Source organism: Scylla paramamosain, chromosome 3 (assembly GCF_035594125.1).
Source record: "Scylla paramamosain isolate STU-SP2022 chromosome 3, ASM3559412v1, whole genome shotgun sequence".
In the NCBI taxonomy this organism is placed as follows: domain Eukaryota; kingdom Metazoa; phylum Arthropoda; class Malacostraca; order Decapoda; family Portunidae; genus Scylla; species Scylla paramamosain.
The window spans coordinates 32,391,078-32,409,016 of record NC_087153.1 but is presented as its reverse complement, the minus strand read 5'-3'; the positions used below and the strand labels follow the sequence as shown (position 1 = coordinate 32,409,016).

At 40.6% G+C, this 17,939-nt stretch overlaps 1 protein-coding gene across 1 annotated transcript; it reads right to left on the bottom strand.

The window, feature by feature from the left end:
• Positions 1 to 11,021: 11,021 nt before the first annotated feature.
• LOC135093855 (uncharacterized) lies at positions 11,022 to 15,034 on the bottom strand. Its single transcript, XM_063993429.1, has 3 exons — positions 13,620 to 15,034; positions 12,032 to 12,223; positions 11,022 to 11,538 (listed from the first exon to the last, which is right to left on the bottom strand). Exons 1-3 carry the CDS (start codon positions 14,880 to 14,882, stop codon positions 11,353 to 11,355), a joined length of 1,641 nt encoding a protein of 546 aa, XP_063849499.1. The 5' UTR covers positions 14,883 to 15,034; the 3' UTR covers positions 11,022 to 11,352.
• Positions 15,035 to 17,939: the final 2,905 nt, after the last annotated feature.

Genomic DNA, 17,939 nt, shown 5'->3' with positions numbered 1-17,939 from the left:
TGCTAACTGCATGCCTACCCTACTCCCGTGGCTTCGCTGCACAAGACTTTCTTCTTTCTGTCACCCCTATTCTGTCCACCTTTCTAATGCAAGACTTAACCAGTATTATCAATCGTTCATCCCTTTCTCTGGTAAACTCTGGAACTCTCTGCCTGTTTCTGTATTTCTTCCTTCCTATGACGAACTCTTTCAAGAATGTTGCCAGATGAATTATAGAAGGAAGGGTCACACACACACACACACACACACACACACACACAGACACACACACACACACACACACGAGAATAGGAAACAAGAGACCTTCAGCTCCTTATAATGATGTTTGGGTGACTGGTGGTGACTAGTGAAAATTAGTAGTGACTAGTTGCGTGGTGATGAGTGATGACTGTGACTGAGTGGTAACTGGTTGTGTGGTGATGGGTGGTGTGGTAACTGACTATAGTCCGTTCACTTAAAAGGGGATTGTAAAATCGCGAATCCAGTGTTAAATTGCTTGTATTCAACTTGTATCTCCTCCCTTATTTATAGGCCAATTTCTTTCATTCAAAAAGCATTTTAATCAGGAAGGATAGGGGAATAAATCCTACTCTCTAGTTTTATATATATATATATATATATATATATATATATATATATATATATATATATATATATATATATATATATATATATATATATATATATATATATATATATATATAATAGTAAAAAATATATATATATTTTTAAAGTTCGGTAAATATAATGAAAAAATAGATTTTTAAATATTTGTCAAAAATCTAAATCAACTTTAGTCAACGTTTCAGAGAGTAGGAATTCATCCTCTCCTATAGTTTCATAAGCTGCAATATCCCATATCTGTGTAACATGAATAGCAACGGAGAAGATATTTTTTATATGGTAAAATCAGCCATTTTGAGATATCTCGCGGTAAAGTTTAAAATTTAGCGTAATTTACCTAATCCAGCTAGGATGTTGAAATTCACAAGATATATACTTCAGGATATATGGAAAAAGCAGACAGTTTCTTTTAGTTACTCTGATTGGTTTTGCACATAGGCCGAGAGCGATTCATGATGTCACGCTTAAATAGCGGTTTCAAGTAGGGGGGAAACAAGAATATTATTATATTTCGCTATATTTCACCATATTTCTACGAAAATACCAGTCTTTTACTTTAAAAAAAAATAAAATATTGATTAAAAATATATCTGATGCAGATACATTGATTATTTGTTGGATTTAGGAAAAAATTTTTTTCGTAAATAAACTCGGGAAAAATTAGTTATAGCTAAAAATTTATCATTCTCTAGCTGTAGGTAGAGAGAGAATCGTAGATTTTCACAGTAAACTAAAGAAAACCTTTTATCTCGGAAAAGAAAAAAAAATGGGAAAAAAGGGAAAAAAAGCTATCATATCTGTACCGCGGCGTGCAAACCCGCAGATATTCATGACGGAATGCCTCATTACATAACAAAAAAAAAAAAAAATCACAATGTTGCATATACAAAAAAAAAAAAAAAAAAAATGTAGAAAATATGAGAAAATTTTATTATTTTTTTTTCAGGTGCCCATCGTACAATCCTAGGCCCGTATTTATAAAAGCACTCAGATTCAAACCTAAAGTTGTACTGAACTAGGAAAAAACCGAGAATGAGGCTGAAATTTTGTCCGAAGGCAGCACCTTGCTCATTAAAAATCTCAGGCAAGCGTCCTAGCAGACTGCTACATCTAGCAGTTAGCGCATGTAAAATTAATATTATTTGACGATGAGATGCAATGAAAAGTAGCAACGTTTTTTTAAAAGACGTGTCTATACTTATGAAATACGATATTTATTCCAATGTATCGGAAGAGGATAACCATAGGATGTACTTACTTACCATGTGCATCAACAACGGACGCACCCTATCGTCTTCACTCTCCAGCTTAAACAAAACAGCATGGCTGAGCCCAAGAAGACCCTGGCGACGTGGAAAAAGCAGAACACTATGACAAGAATAGAAGTTTATATGAGGTGTTTTTGATAGTTCTATCTACTTCTGTTCCCTGCAGCAACACACGTCTTCCCTACACGGGTGTCCTCAGTAATGTGACCCTATGGTCCTCGGTTACTTCGCGGGTTCATACACTGCCAGTCGTTATCCATTAAAGACGGTGATAAAGTCAGCCTCGTATCGGCCTTGCGTTATAACACACATTCTTCATCCCCTTGCATCAACACCACATCAACACTAGGCGTACAACAAATTCACTGACTAGGCCTTGTCTTGGCCCTCGCCCTGACCTCCAAGTCCTTCCCCTTCTCATTAACAACCTCACTCACTCAACAGTTACATCCAGGTCGTTCCCAGTGTATATTGCGCCGATGTCTTTTCACCTTTAAGGGGGCAGAGAGAGAGAGAGAGAGAGAGAGAGAGAGAGAGAGAGAGAGAGAGAGAGAGAGAGAGAGAGAGAGAGAGAGACGGGTGAGTGAGGGGAGCCGGAGGCGGAGGTAAGCGAAAGGATAGAATACAGAGAGGGGAAAACAGTGACATCCCTCACGTTGAAAGGTCAGGGCAAGGTCACAGAGGAGTAGGAGGAGTAGGAGGTTTAGGAGGAAGAAGGCAGGAAGGAAGGAAGGAAGGAAGGAAAGGGGAGATGTAAAGGAGGAGCAGTGAGGGTGGAGGAGAACAGATGGTGGCGGGAAGGGTTCCATCTCCTTTCATAAAAATCTAATCATGAACATATTACGAGAAGAGTGACGACAAAGAGATAGGGAGCGGCGTATGGAGCAAACAGTGGCTTGGGGCGGGGAGAGAGAGAGAGAGAGAGAGAGAGAGAGAGAGAGAGAGAGAGAGAGAGAGAGAGAGAGAGAGGGGGGGAGGGAGAATTTCCTCGCGTCTCTCCTTCCCGTTGGTAATGTACATCGCCACAACTAACAGGCGTCAAGGGAAAGGTTACATACTCATATTAAAATAAACGAAACGTAATACCGATTTGTTTTTTCCAACTCTTGGCGCATCGCATTATGATTTTTATTTATTTATCTACTTACGTTTGCACTTTTTACATGTTCTAGTTTATTTACACCGTGAATTTAAACAGTCAGTGAATTACGTTGATAAGGATCTTAAAAAATTCTGCTGTATCCATGTGAAGAATTAACAAGTAAAAAAAATAAATAAATAAAAAAAAGGGGACTTTCCTATAAATTTTGCCAAGTGTCACAGAGCTTATAAAAATCTTCCTACCTTGGACTCGCGGGATTTTCAAGAACTGCGCACTGAGGCTGACGAAAGTTAAGGAGAAAATTATATGATTTCTGGCGTTTCGCTTGGTACGAGTATTAAAGGGACGACGGGAAAGAAATATGTCTGAAGGGAGACGAGGGAATATCAAACGGGGTGACACTCGACTCGCTTCAAATGTCCCCCAGACGACACTGAAATTATGACCTTAACTTTTAAAAATACTCGTAATATAAATGATAAAGTAAAAAAAAAACAAAAACAAAAACAAATGAAAGAAAATCATATACTTTACAGTAGGCTTTAGTAATATTAAATGCTACATCATAAATCAAGGCAACTCACAAAGAGAATAAGAAACGTCAGATTCAGGCGCGGCGTTTCATAATAATAATAATAATAATAATAATAATAATAATAATAATAATAATAATGGTGATGATAACAGCGAGGATGAGAATGAAGAGAAGGAATGGAGGAAGGCAGATGAGGTTGTATAATGGGTCGTGGTGTATTGATGCGTGAGTAAGGAACGTGAGAGAGAGGAGGAGGAGGAGGAGGAGGGAGGGTGATGGAGGAAGAGAGAGAGAGAGAGAGAGAGAGTCGAGGTCAGCCGTGCCACTGTTATAGTTGGCTTTACCTGTGAGGCGCCTCTAGAAAATCCCGCGACCCCCTCCCAGTGCTCCCCTCACGAATACGCCTGCCAGACCAGTATTATTGTCACTAGTGAATATGACACATCCGTTATTGATCGAGTGAAGAAAGGGTGCAAAAAGAAGTAACAGGTAGTACATCATAAAGGTAGAAAACTCCATATAGCATCTTCTAAACCATTTATATCTCTCATTGGTTTTCGAATGTATCTTCTCGTATCTTCTCGAGTTCTGTTATAGCATATCAGCTTTCTTTCTTTCTACTTTAACAACTATTACATGGTTTAAAATAAGATATAAATGAAAATGTAAGCAGATAAATCACCCTTGAAAGAGCTCTTCATTGCACTGCTGTGGGAAGGAAAATGTATTTTTATCAAACATCTTTACTGTTCCCAGTGCTCACCTCACGCCATTCCTCAGCGTGGAGAGCAAAGAGAGTCCTATAAGAGACACTGAAACCATTGGCTGCTTTCCTGCTTCTGCCATTCATGTTCAACCAGGAGTGCCATCCGCACACAAAGGAGGTGGCATGGGCCGGATTTTTAAAAGCTTTGAGTTCTTGCAAGAACAATTACCGAAGATCATGCAGATAATTAGATGGGTTTTCATAGGTGTTTTTCCTTTTGATGATACAAAATCCCAGTAAAATGATATTTTCTCAGCTTAAATCGCTATTCGGTATAGCTGTTTTTAATGTTTTTTTTTTTTCAAGTTGTTTTTGTCTTCTGACATTCTTTCAGTTATTCCTTTGTCTCTCACGTCTTTAATATAGTCATTCCACTTTATCTTAAGTCTTCCTCTTCTTCGCATTCATGTGACCCTCATATCCATGGTTTCTCTTGCAACGTGCTGCTCTTCATTTTTCTCCTCAAAACTCCATTAATCCTGTTAAAGTACTCGAGACAAGACGCAGAATCGTTTCAGAATGCGACCCAGGCATCTTCCGTACCCCAACACGGCCCAGGGCTCGCACACTAACCTGTCTGCGCGGGGCTTTAAACAGATGATGGATTTAGAAACGCCACATGTTCACGGGGCTTTTTATGTGGACCCGCGTCACTTACCTGGCCATGATGTTGATGGCCCGGCCGATCTGTCACTCCCAGGGGGTACAGCTGGCTTCCTGATGTGGTCGTGGTCAGAAATATGGTCACATGCGCTCTCTCCTGCCTTGTGTTTTGTTTTATCGCATAAATCCTCTGGTCTGCTGACACTCTCCTTACAAAACCTGACAAGTGGTAGATTCCTAGCAGATCAGAGGACTCATAGCTGACAGAAAACTCCAAATACAGAGAAGGGAGTGCGGTGTTTCACAGCAGGGTTCTTCAAAGTACGGGTCGGGATCTCTAGAGGTACTGGGTTGCACGTTCTTGTTCAGTGGGCCGCAGCGTCGTAAACATATATATAAATAACAAATGAAGTGTACTGATGTGTGTGTGTGTGTGAACTGGTTTTCATATCAGAGGAAGAATGGTGCAACAGAATAGACTTGCAGGGTTGTGAAAGTTGTCATGTTATTGGCCGCGTTTACCTTGAAAAGGAACACGTTTTCTTAGTGTCCCCCGTGTTCCGTTTACCTGTCTTTTAGACATTATCCTTATTCTTAGTTATAAGTTAGTATAAGGCTTATTTACTCATTTTACATCATGTAATATTAGTCTCTTCATAATTTAAGTTCTTTATGTGTATGTATACGTAAGGGAAAAAGTGTAATTGAGGTGAAAATATGTTGAAATGAGGGGAGCTTGAGTGGGCAACAACACATTCCGAAGAGGGGATCAGGCCATCAGGGGAACCTGAGGAAAGGCAGAGCGCCATAGGCCTTGAGGTAGAATGGAAGAGAGGCATCTCTCAGGGGGAATTTTAGGGTGGAATGGTGATGGAGTGAGTGTGTGGAGGTATTAGTGATGTGGCGGTATAACCTTGATATCCAGGATCAGGTTGGTGAGTCTTTTGTGGTACCAAGAGCTCTAGTCCGCAGAAATTTGGTTGGTTAATTGTGCTGGTGACGCTGGCTTGAGGGGAGCGTAGGTCAAAGAAGCAGCCATTTTGTGAGTGAGGGCTGTGGTGTTGTCCTTGGAAGCTGGTGTTGTGTGTCATTAATATTTTTGAGGATGGTGTTATGGTGTTATAGGTAATTGTTGGTGATGATGGCAATGTCTTGTGAGGTTTGAGGAGGTGAAATACGGGAATTATTGTTTGGGGACGCGGTGACGGCGTCTGGGTAAATTCCTGCAGATCGGGGAAATATTTCAGTGGCCAGTGGGTTCTGGTGCTGTGAAGTGATAGGAATGTCATATATTAATGTGTACTACGTCAGTTTGGTTTGTGAGTTATCATTAGTAGCAATATATCTGTTTATGATACGGAATGATTATGTTTTCTACCCCCCAACATTGAGCTGGTATTTAAGGTGATTCCTGGTGTGCTGTGCCAAGGTAAGGGTACAGTGAGAGGGTGTAATTCTGGCGATTTTGGATAGGTCGGGTAGGCATTCAAAGCCTTTGAAAATCCAGACCTTTAAAACTTTCTGGGACCAGTGTAACGTCCACCTGGAAAGATAACCAGGATCATGACCATGACAAGGTATAGTAGTATATTCAAATCAAACTGGATTATGATAAAAAAGGGGGAAAAAAGTTTGAAGAACACTTCGTTAAAGGATTTCTGACCGTGACTCTTCATGTCGCGGCTCGTAGCCTAAAGGTTGTGAGTCCGATCCTGGCTGGCCCCAGCTCCTCGATAAGCCAGATCTGTGCCTTAATGACCTTGTGGCAGCACCATTACTCAATCAGTCGTGGCTTCCTGGTGTGCTAGACAGTGATGATGAGTGGTGACGCCATTAGGCAGTATTTTTAAACACTTCGTCACCTTGTCTCCACTACATTTAACACAGTGAGTGCATAAGTACATGGGGGAAGAAAGAGAATATGACCAAAAAAAAAAAAAAAGAATGGTTTGACTGCGTGAAGGAGGATGCAATACAGAAAGGGATAGAGGAACCAGAGACATACATTAGATCCACATGGAGAAGGCTCATCCCGAACAGCGATCCCGTATGGAGACAAAAGACTCTCTTGTATTATCTTGGTATAGAAATGGGACACAAGCTGAAGAAAAGAAGAAATGTCCATAATTCTAGTGATAGTTTAATTGGAGAAAACATCCACCTATGAAAACCTGACTAATCATCCCTGTATCCCTTGAAAATCGTTGAAATGAGAGAACAAAACTGCCTCTTGGTACACCTTTCCCTAATTACCAATCACTGAGACATCTTTACCTGAGACATCTGACCTGGGAAGAAATAGCAAAATATATTCTTTTCGTCGCTATATATATATATATATATATATATATATATATATATATATATATATATATATATATATATATATATATATATATATATATATATATATACGAGTATATATATATATATATATATATATATATATATATATATATATATATATATATATATATATATATATATATATATATATATATATATATATATATATATATATATATATATATATTTTTTTTTTTTTTTTGGTAGATGCTTATAAAAACCACACACATTGCTGCTGGTGCTGCTAATTGTTTTGTGTCGCAGTAAAAGGATTAAGAATACAGGTTATGTGAGGTGACGGTGCCGGCGTGCGCGTGACGTGTGGGCGTAACGTGAGTACAGTACAGGTAGGTGGCGCCTGATCTGTTACCGGGAGGTGTGCAAGGCAAGCCGCCAATGAGCCTCAGTGTCGCTAATTGAAGCTTGGCACTCCTGGCGCTGCTCTACTTCCGTCTTGGCTTCCTTTTGGTCACTTTTCCGTTTATAAGTAGACTGCGCATTTTTTTCCTCCGTTCATTTTAGTTGCAAGTGAGTGGTGTTGTGGGTGGTGGTGGTGGTGGTGGTGGTAGTGGTGATGATGATGGCAGTTGTAATGGTGTGGTAGTTATGGTGGTCATGATAATGATAATGATGACAGTAGGGACAGTAGTGATGATTTGTGGCAATGATGATGACGATGATGATGATGATGATGACGACGACGACGATGATGATGATGATGATGATGATGATGATAACCCTCCTGCCCTTTCCTCCTTCTCCTCCTCCTCCACGTAAAGATCATCTCTGTCCCTCCTCCTTCACGTCCCTCCTCTCGCCAAACAACTACCCCTATTTGTCCCTGCTCCCCCATCACCTTCCTCCCCTTCGCCCGATATATTTGTTTCCTAATCTGCCCACATCACTTCAACAGCAAAAATAACTTATCCCCCGCCGCCTTACTGACCCACATAACATTCCCTCCAATGCCACGATCAGAATAAACATATGCCAGTCATTTCGACATTTCAATCGTGTATTTTTAAGACACTGGTGCTTCATTCATTGATATTAAGGGGAATTAACTACCTCAGAATAGATTAGGTTTGAGTAATAAAGTGATTTTGTTTTGGGATTTTTGTGTATTGGCCTCGAGTGACCTTCATCAGGTGTGTCGCGGGTCGCCTCGCTATTGGCATGAAAATAGTCTCAAATTACCTTGACCTCCTCACGTTCATGCAAGAAGCTCTTTGTCAAATGATCAGCACAACACAATTATTGATGGCATCCATAAACTTCGTAACAAAATATGTAGGAGATAATATTAGTTGATGTATTTTCTGAAAAACCAAGGGAAATTGTTCAATATGTTACATCACAGTTAGTCTCTCTCTCTCTCTCTCTCTCTCTCTCTCTCTCTCTCTCTCTCTCTCTCTCTCTCTCTCTCTCTCTCTCTGCGTGGGTTTATAAAAAAATAAATGAGAGAAAACGCTTTTCGCCTACCCTCTGAAAATATATATATATATTTTTTTATTTACATTAAAATTTTCAATAAGTTACCGAAAAAAAGGAAAACAAATTTGCAGTAAGCTTCATCACTGAAGTGCGATTAGAAGTCGCAGCGAGCGTTTAGTACCACCACCAAATGACGCTACTGGTCGCTGCGAGCGTTTAGCAACGAAAAGGTTAATTAAGATTCAGGGCAGAAGACGTCCTCAGGTTGAGACGGGCTTGTTTCTCCTGCCAGCGCGCTGCACACGAGTCGGTGGCAAGTATAGGGAAGATTCAAGAGCTGCCTTTAAAAACAAGGTTAGATGAACGTAGTATTCTCCTTCAGTACACCAAGGGCAGTGAGGTCATGGGGACAGACGCAGGCGGTGTACAGTGGTGTCTGGCGCCACGTTACAGATATAAACAGCAATACAGTGGTTTTCAAACCATTTAGTATTACGGCATACTAAGAAACAACTAATATTTTTGTAGTACACTTGCCCTTTTATATATATATATATATATATATATATATATATATATATATATATATATATATATATATATATATATATATATATATATATATATATATATATATATATATATATATATATATATATATATATATATATATATATATATATATATATATAATTAGTCACCCTTGATAAATATAAATTACAATTTAAAATAATTTCATTATATTATGTACACAAATCAAAATCCCACCTAAATTTTCGCGGCACACCAAGGAGATTATGGCGGCACACACTTTGAAAATCACTGCAATAATGGGTCAAATCTCATCTGCAGGTGAGGACCGTGCCTGGCCTCAGTAGCCTAGTGTATATTTCATGTATATCGCGTTACGTGAACTTTATGCTAAAAAACATACTGATGTGATGAAGATATCCTTCACTCATCAGAGATGAGTGTGTTTCTAAGACTTGAATATAAAATAAACATTATTAGAAGCCAGGCGGAACTCATTTTAGCCAGTTTTTATTTGAATAAGGAATGTTGAAAAATATGGGTTATTTTCAAGGAAATACAGCAACTATGTTTTTTTTCTTCTTTTCTCGTAAATTTTTGTTACGAAGTTTATAGACTACATTAGTTTTGTTTGCTGATATTCTGAGGAAGAGTTTCTTATACAAAGTCAAGGCAATTAATAACTCTTTTTTAGGCCAATAGCACAGTCCAGTGGTGCTGCGTTGTGGCAGAGCTTTCAAGTCCCGCATTATGTTTGTTTGACTTATTCATTTAGTACGCTTAGGATTTCTTTATTTTTTATTTACTGCATGAATGATTATTTCGTTGTCAGTCCCGAGAAATTTTGTGTATTTCCTCTTTAACGATGTTTTTTTTTCTTTTGTCCTATATATGCATATAATTATTTCATTCTCTCTCTCTCTCTCTCTCTCTCTCTCTTCCAACTTCAAAAATCTCCCCTTGTACTTCTTGTTTTTCGAGTTCCATCTTAACACACACACACACACACACACACACACACACACACACACACACACACACACACACACACACACACTGATGATCAGTTGGATTATCATATGTTCTTTGCACTGAGAATCCATAACCTTTGTTAAACTATCATCAGAATCATGAAAACACAAGAAATACCCCAGTAACTTCCAGTAGACCCGCAATGTTTGTGAGCTCTGTCCCCGGGTGTCCCAAGGTGAAGCAAGATATATTTCTCACGCTTAAAGATTAATATTTATTCTTTTCATCACGTTGACTGAGACGAGAGAAAATATCACAGACAAGGACATCACTGTTTCTACCAATAACAATAACAATGACGATGATAATAATGATGATAGTAAAAGTCATGATAATGATAATAACGATAATGGTGGTGATGATGATGATGATGATAATAATAATAATAATAATAATAATAATAATAATAATAATAATAATAATAAACTTATCAAAATATCCAAGTTCATCTTTTGCCATTACGTCGACATAATTATGTAGATAAATAATTTTCTCACCCGTCAAAGTTAATGACACTTGATACACTTTTATCTTGCGATTTTAATTAACTTAGCCGTTGCATAAAAGGAAGAAAAATGTGCACTGTGTTCGTGTTTCTTCGTATCTCGCTTTTTTATTTTTTTTTCTTGCAAACGAGAAACATGAACGACACTTAGGAAATATAAACATTGAACGCATCATTTAATAACACGTTAGTTAATGATGTCTTCAATTTTTTAACCATCACTTTCTATTTTTCGTTTCAAGTTTCCATTTTCTATCTAGTATTTGATATTCATCGTACTTCTTTCTATTTGTTCCACATTTTTTCTATTATTTTCGTAATATTTTGAACACTCCAGGTCACAGCCTATCCTTCTAATTTCCTTTATCCCTTTTTTTTTTCCCCTTTTCACCGGTGTCCCTTCTTCACCTCCATGCAATCCACCCTTCTTCGTATTGTGTATCCTCTCCTCTCCTTCCTCATCCATCTTAACATATCCGTGTCCTTGTAGTCCTCCGTTTCTAGTCTTTTGTCATTTCACTGAGCTCTCCTTTTCCTCCTCACCTATCCTAACATACTGATCTCCTGTCCTGTCCCCTTCTTGTAAGTCCTCCCGCCAGTGCCACGTTAGGGTAGAATCTTGAGTTCGGCGGTGCGTCGGTGGCCCCGCGTGTGTCGCCGCAGCAGCACCAGGTCCTGTAGGGTTAGGCCCCGCCAAGTACGAAGGCCCTTCATCACGTGCAGGTTCTCACAGGTGTCCACGAGCAGCCGAGCAGAGGCCAAACCCAGCACGCAGTTGTAGAGCTCCAGCACCTAGAGAGAGAGAGAGAGAGAGAGAGAGAGAGAAGGGGAGGGAGAGAGAGATAGTCAAAGACAGGGAGGTTAAATTAAGTTAATTTTATTCTACATGACAACAAAAGTTATACTGTCAAGGGAATTCTTATATTGTCATGCGAATGCTATCTCCTCCTAATGATACGCGGATCGAGACTAGTGCTCTATCCCAGAATCATAGAGCACCATCACTACTACAGCTGATTCGCCTCCACTGCTTCAGGATTAAGATCAGAATGTCAGCTTCCTCTGTTCTATTAACCAGCGATTTGAATGACTGGTACAGGGGCGTTAAGCGGCGAAGCGTCTCGTGTATGTTTTCGAAGCCTCGTGATTCCCAGCACACCATCATTAAGATTATTAGCATTTCCTCTGTTATCATTGTTATCGAGGTGATCTTTGTTACTTAAGTATTGTCCATTCATGTCATTACCAAACACACACACTCACACACACAAACACACACACACACCTCCAGACGCATCATCCTATTAACGGACAGTATCTCCAGCAGGTCCGTCTCCACCAGATTGGTCGGGCGGCAGATGAGACGTCGTAGCTGGCGACACCTGCTGAGGGCCGCCGTCAAGCCGCGCCGCACCAGTGTGAAGTCCTTGGCCCACGCCTTGGGACCCACGCCCGTCATGCAGTCCAGCTCCAGCACCTGCGGGAGGAGCATGCGTGAGTGCAAGGCTGATGCTCAGAGTTTAAGGAATGTGACTAGGGAGAAAGAAATGAGTAGAGAGTTTTGAGCGATGGCTGAATGAAGAAGGTAGGGAGCCTGAGGCCATTGTAGAAGGAATGAAATAAGCCATTTGTCATTGGTCACGAAGGAGAAAGTATATGAAGTAGTAATAAATGAAAAAAGAGAGAGGGCAGCAATCTTGAATGTGTGTGTGGTAGAATGATTGAACAGTGGTGGAGTGGAGTGCAAGGTTCGACTGTCACCTCCACGTGCATGGGATCCCCTGAAGAATGCCAAAGTGCAACAGCGAAGGTGGGATAGGCACAGCAAGCCACCACCGGAATTACTCCATCGCTGAATAAACAAAAGTATAACTAAAAGTGGCGGAGTGATTGTCATTAAGAAGTTGTTACGAACGGTAAATGCATTTATGGGAATAGTTCCATTTGCACGAGTGAATACGTTAGAAGTTCATTTGTACTAGTTTTACGGGCACAAGTTAGTCTAGTGAAGTTAAGATGTATGATAGTGTTGATTCAGAGTATTAGAGAGGAGTTAGGGAGAGTGATTTACGGCGAGTGGTTTGGCTTCAGGTGTGAATGTAAAGAAATACACACTCATTCTAGGGAAGTGCAGACATTAGGGAATATTTAGATCCTGGTGTGTGATATATAATTCAGTGTTGCGGATAAATATATTTCTTCTGTATTGTTACTACATAGCCAGACCATTCTGCACTGTTGAAAATAATTTCAGTGATTCGATCGGAAAGATCTTTTAATCAAATAGACTCGTTTGAAATTATATCGGATAATTTTTTCTCTCTTTTTCTCTCCTTTCTGGAGATAGTAAATAGTGCAATTAAAATGTTTCCATCCATAAAAGAGAAAGTATTAACTTTCGTATAATTTCTATTTTATCTCAGCAAGTGAGGTCTTGTCAAAAATTTAAAAAATAAATGAATAAATAAAACATTACTTATTTATGGCATAACTTTCGTTACAGAAAAATTTGTAAATATTTCTTTCAAACAATCATGTCCATTAGCGAAATGAGAGAGAGAGAGAGAGAGAGAGAGAGAGAGAGAGAGAGAGAGAGAGAGAGAGAGAGAGAGAGAGAGAGAGAGAGAGAGAGAGAGCTTTCATCGGTAAATCCATATCCTCGAAGCTTCTGGCTAAATGTCAACGAGGACATGCTTCATTAGTTCTGATGCTTATCTGACGCAGGGAAAGCGACACACCGCCTCACCACCTGGCTCATTTCTAATTTGTGTTGTGTTAGTGATAATTTCAAAGAGCGGCAAGACGGACATTTAGCCAAAAGGAAAAAAGGGGACGTCTGTGTACTCACGAGTGCCTGGGATCGCTTTACTAACCTTGAGCTGCGCCAGGGCGATGCTGTCCTTGTTGGAGAGCGCCGCCAGTGACTCTCGTGTGGGTACTGTCACAGCAGGCAGCGCCAACTCCTCTAGATGTGGACAGTTCCCAGCCAAAACACCAATATCGGCCTCCCAGTATACGTCTCCCTCCAACCGCAGCGTCACCAGCCGCGTGCCCACCGACCAAGCGAACTCGTACAGCGCCGTGGGGGACAGCAGGTACGGCTCCTGAACAGAAAGCTTTAGATGCTGGAGTTCAGGCAGCAGCCGCAGATCGTTCACTGTGACTCCGGCATAATTGATAATGGCATTGATATTCTTTATTGCGGGACACATTCGCCGCAGCAGCCTCAGGTTGTTTATCGTAACGCATCGCACATTTACCTCCTCCAAGACCGTCACAGCACTTCCGTCACTCAGTTCATCCATTATTTTGAGAGCTTCTATGACGTCGGTGGAGCCGAGACTGGTCAGCTCCGTTACGCGGGTCAGCAGAGTAGCAACGCCCTCTTGTGTCACGCTGGTGCCTCCCACGTCAATGTGGCGGAGCCTCATGGGCTCTTCTCCTCCTCCCCATAATAAGTTTACGATAATTCGATTGATGCCCTCGTCAGTGACGCCGGCAGACCCAGACACATCGAGGTGAGTGATGAGGCGACAGTAGCGAGTGAGCAGCGTGAGGGCATCATCGGAGGCATCAATGAGGCGCACGCGACTGAGCTTTTTGCAGGTGCGACAGAGATCACTGAACACTCGCTTCACGGCGTCTATCATGAGCGGTGGCATCGTCAGTACTAGATGGGTCAGACCCTCACCGTTGCGAAGAATCAAATCAATGTCGAGGGGCCAGTCGGCACCCTCGGGACCTGGGCGCGGCAGCGTGACATACACAGGCTCCACCACCTGCATGTCGGAGCTGAGGAGAACCAGAGCTCTGTTGATGGCGGCCAGCTCCCTGCTGCCGTGCCTCAGGTGCAGCCCACCGGCCTTGAGGGCGTTGTGCACCATCATGGCGCGAAGGTTACGAGGGAGATCCTTCAGGAACCGCTGTACGGTGAACGCTTGCCACTTGGGTAGGTTGCGACGCAGCACGTACTGCACACGCTCCAACCAAAATTTGCTGCACATCTCTTTGAGAGAAATTACCCTCGATAACACAATGGGTGGGGGCCCTGTTGACTTAGGGGTCAGCGGAGTGGCCTCCTGGTGACGCGCAAGTGCCAGCGGCAGTCGAGGAAGGTGCATGTTGATCAAAGCCATTTTTTCTAAATATTTTATTATTACTTTTCACCATGAATTTATCAAAACCTTATTCTACGACATTTCAGCGGTTAACACCCCTGTATCCCCAGAGGCACAATGCACAAGACGTCACTTGGCACGACTTGCCTCCGTGATAGGCGGCACGACAATCTAGTTTCTCGTTCATTCACTGCGTTGCCACGGGTACAATTGCAGAGCCACTAGCGCTATATGGTCCTGTGTACGGCGCATTGTCTATGAACCCACAAAACTTCTAATCGTCAAAACGAGGATCAATTGCAGTGACTGCGCTACAGGTGAACAGGACGCATCACCACCACGTCTTACAAGAGACTGTTGTGTGGTAAATATACCGCGGCCAGCAGGTGGGGACTCCCAGGGGCGAGAGGACGAGAGCGCTGCCAACACGAGTCCCGGCGGGGGAGGGCAACTCTAGGTGGGAGAGGGCCTGCCCGCCCGCACCGCCCCAGGACACCATCTCAACGTGGAAACAATGTGTTCCAACGCGCGAATCTGTCATCTCTCATAAAACTACCCAAACACCTTCAGTCTTACAACTTACATAATTAATAATCACCTCTCTCTCTCTCTCTCTCTCTCTCTCTCTCTCTCTCTCTCTCTCTCTCTCTCTCTCTCTCTCTCTCTCTGTGTGTGTGTGTGTGTGTGACTGGCAGATTCGCATGTTGTGTGTGTAGTGATGGGATTGTCGATGAAAGCCATTGATAATAAAAACAATCTGCATTGCACTAATATATATATATATATATATATATATATATATATATATATATATATATATATATATATATATATATATATATATATATATATGTATGTATATCATATTTTTTCTTTTTTTTTCTGTGGGGAAATACGACCTGCGCAAGAGGTGAAACATAAATAATTTCTTTGCTCAACAGTCAGAGGGATTCCCTAGGATTTGAAACTCAGCCGTGGGAAGTGCGATGCTTCATAGATGATACTTAGGGTGTTGATTGGGACGATGTGAAGATGCCGATGAGCTGAAAAAATCATGATGAAGTGGAAGTGAAATGCTGCTGAAAGATATTGCTTTAGATGTGATAAGATGAGATAGAATCATGTGAACAGAGAAGTAATGAAACCTAATTGTTGTTTTAGCCATAAGCGGGGAATAAGTATGCATAAATGAAACAAGCAAGTGAAGAATTCTAAGGAGAAAGGTAGTGTGACAAAAGGCAGACCAAAGAGGCCATGGGATGAGAACCCAAGGATGGGCCTGGAAAGCAGATGTTATGACAGACAGGAGATAACCGTGCAGCTTGGCGAGTTGCCATCTCATTCACGCTGTGAGCTGCCAATAGATGATAAGCTGACCCTTGCAAACTATGATGATAACACACATACACATACACAAACAGAGAGAGAGAGAGAGAGAGAGAGAGAGAGAGAGAGAGAGAGAGAGAGAGAGAATAATCATCAGACTCCACAAATTAGTTAAATTGCCTATATCTGTTCATAAGGTGGATTATTTACTGTCCAATTAAAAAAAAAAATACAAAGGTAAAAAGTATAGGAAAGGAGGAGCTGCTGAGTGGGAATGGCGGGGCAACGCTAGATGAGGGACGTAAACACTAAGACAATACAGGCACATTGCGCGGGATCTAATTCTCTTATATATATGCATATATATATATATATATATATATATATATATATATATATATATATATATATATATATATATATATATATATATATATATATATGAGCCCATATTCCTAAAAATTCGATGATAGATTATTTTTTTTTGTCATTTAATCTAAAAAATATTAAAAAAAAGATTGCATATCAACTCGAAATTAAGAATTGTAGGATTTTACTGTTTTCCTCTTTTGTCATTTCATACTGGGGCTTAAGAGTTCGGCTCAGCCAAAGCTCAGCACAGCCTTAAGCACGCTTAGGAGATAAACAGAAGGCAGAGCAAAAGTCTAAGAATCTTTGTTAATACCGCCTCTCTCTCTCTCTCTCTCTCTCTCTCTCTCTCTCTCTCTCTCTCTCTCTCTCTCTCTCTCTCTCTCTCTCTCTCTCTCTCTCTCTCTCTCTCTTTTGGTTGTTGCAACTTCTTGCATCACTTCTTGCGGTAGTTATGAGTTTGATGTTGGTGAGGATAGCATTGGCTATGACAAAAGTCATCTTTGGTTTCACCCAAGCCCCCTCATGATAAGCGATGTCTGAGAGAGTTGTCATTGCCATTGTGTGTACACTTTGTGTGTGGCAACTTTGTGTGTACACAGTGCAGGGCTCGAACCTATAGAGCTGATAGTAGTTCTGTCGAGAATGCTTTATGTCATCTGGCGGTAATGGTGAAGTCCTTGTGCTCTGTAGTTGTAAAATTCCGTCAGCAGAATGTCCTCAGGTCCTATAACAGGGTTATGTAGACGTTCCCATAAAAGGACGACCCTCGATAGCAGGGTGCCTTTCGGTGCCAGCCATGGAGTTCGTTGGGCCATTGCGGGTGTTCCCAACAGTGCTGGCAGCGCCACCACCACCACCACCAGATCATAGTTATCAGGCCGCCTAGGGAACTCCCAAGGTGTTCTACCACGATGAGTTTTGTTGAGTTTTTTTTTTTCTTGTATAGCTGTATTTTTTAAGTTTTATTGTAGTGAACTATTGCTAATGCACACATGTGCTGAACTGAGTCTTTAACGGTACTCCACGATGTGACATGAGTTCTAATTACTTTTCTATATTTTTTCATTTAGTACTTATGTGGATTTCAGTCCAATCCAGTAGTGGGCGTGGAATTGGTGCCTTTGTAACGGTTCACACTAATAATTGTAGATTCCTTTTGGGTCTTAGTGTTCTCTTCTATTTTTGTTATGTCGTGCTCTTTAATCTTTCCCAGGCTTGGATAATATATATATATATATATATATATATATATATATATATATATATATATATATATATATATATATATATATATATATATATATATATATATATATATATATATATATATATATATATATCTATATATCTATATCTATATCTATATATATATATATA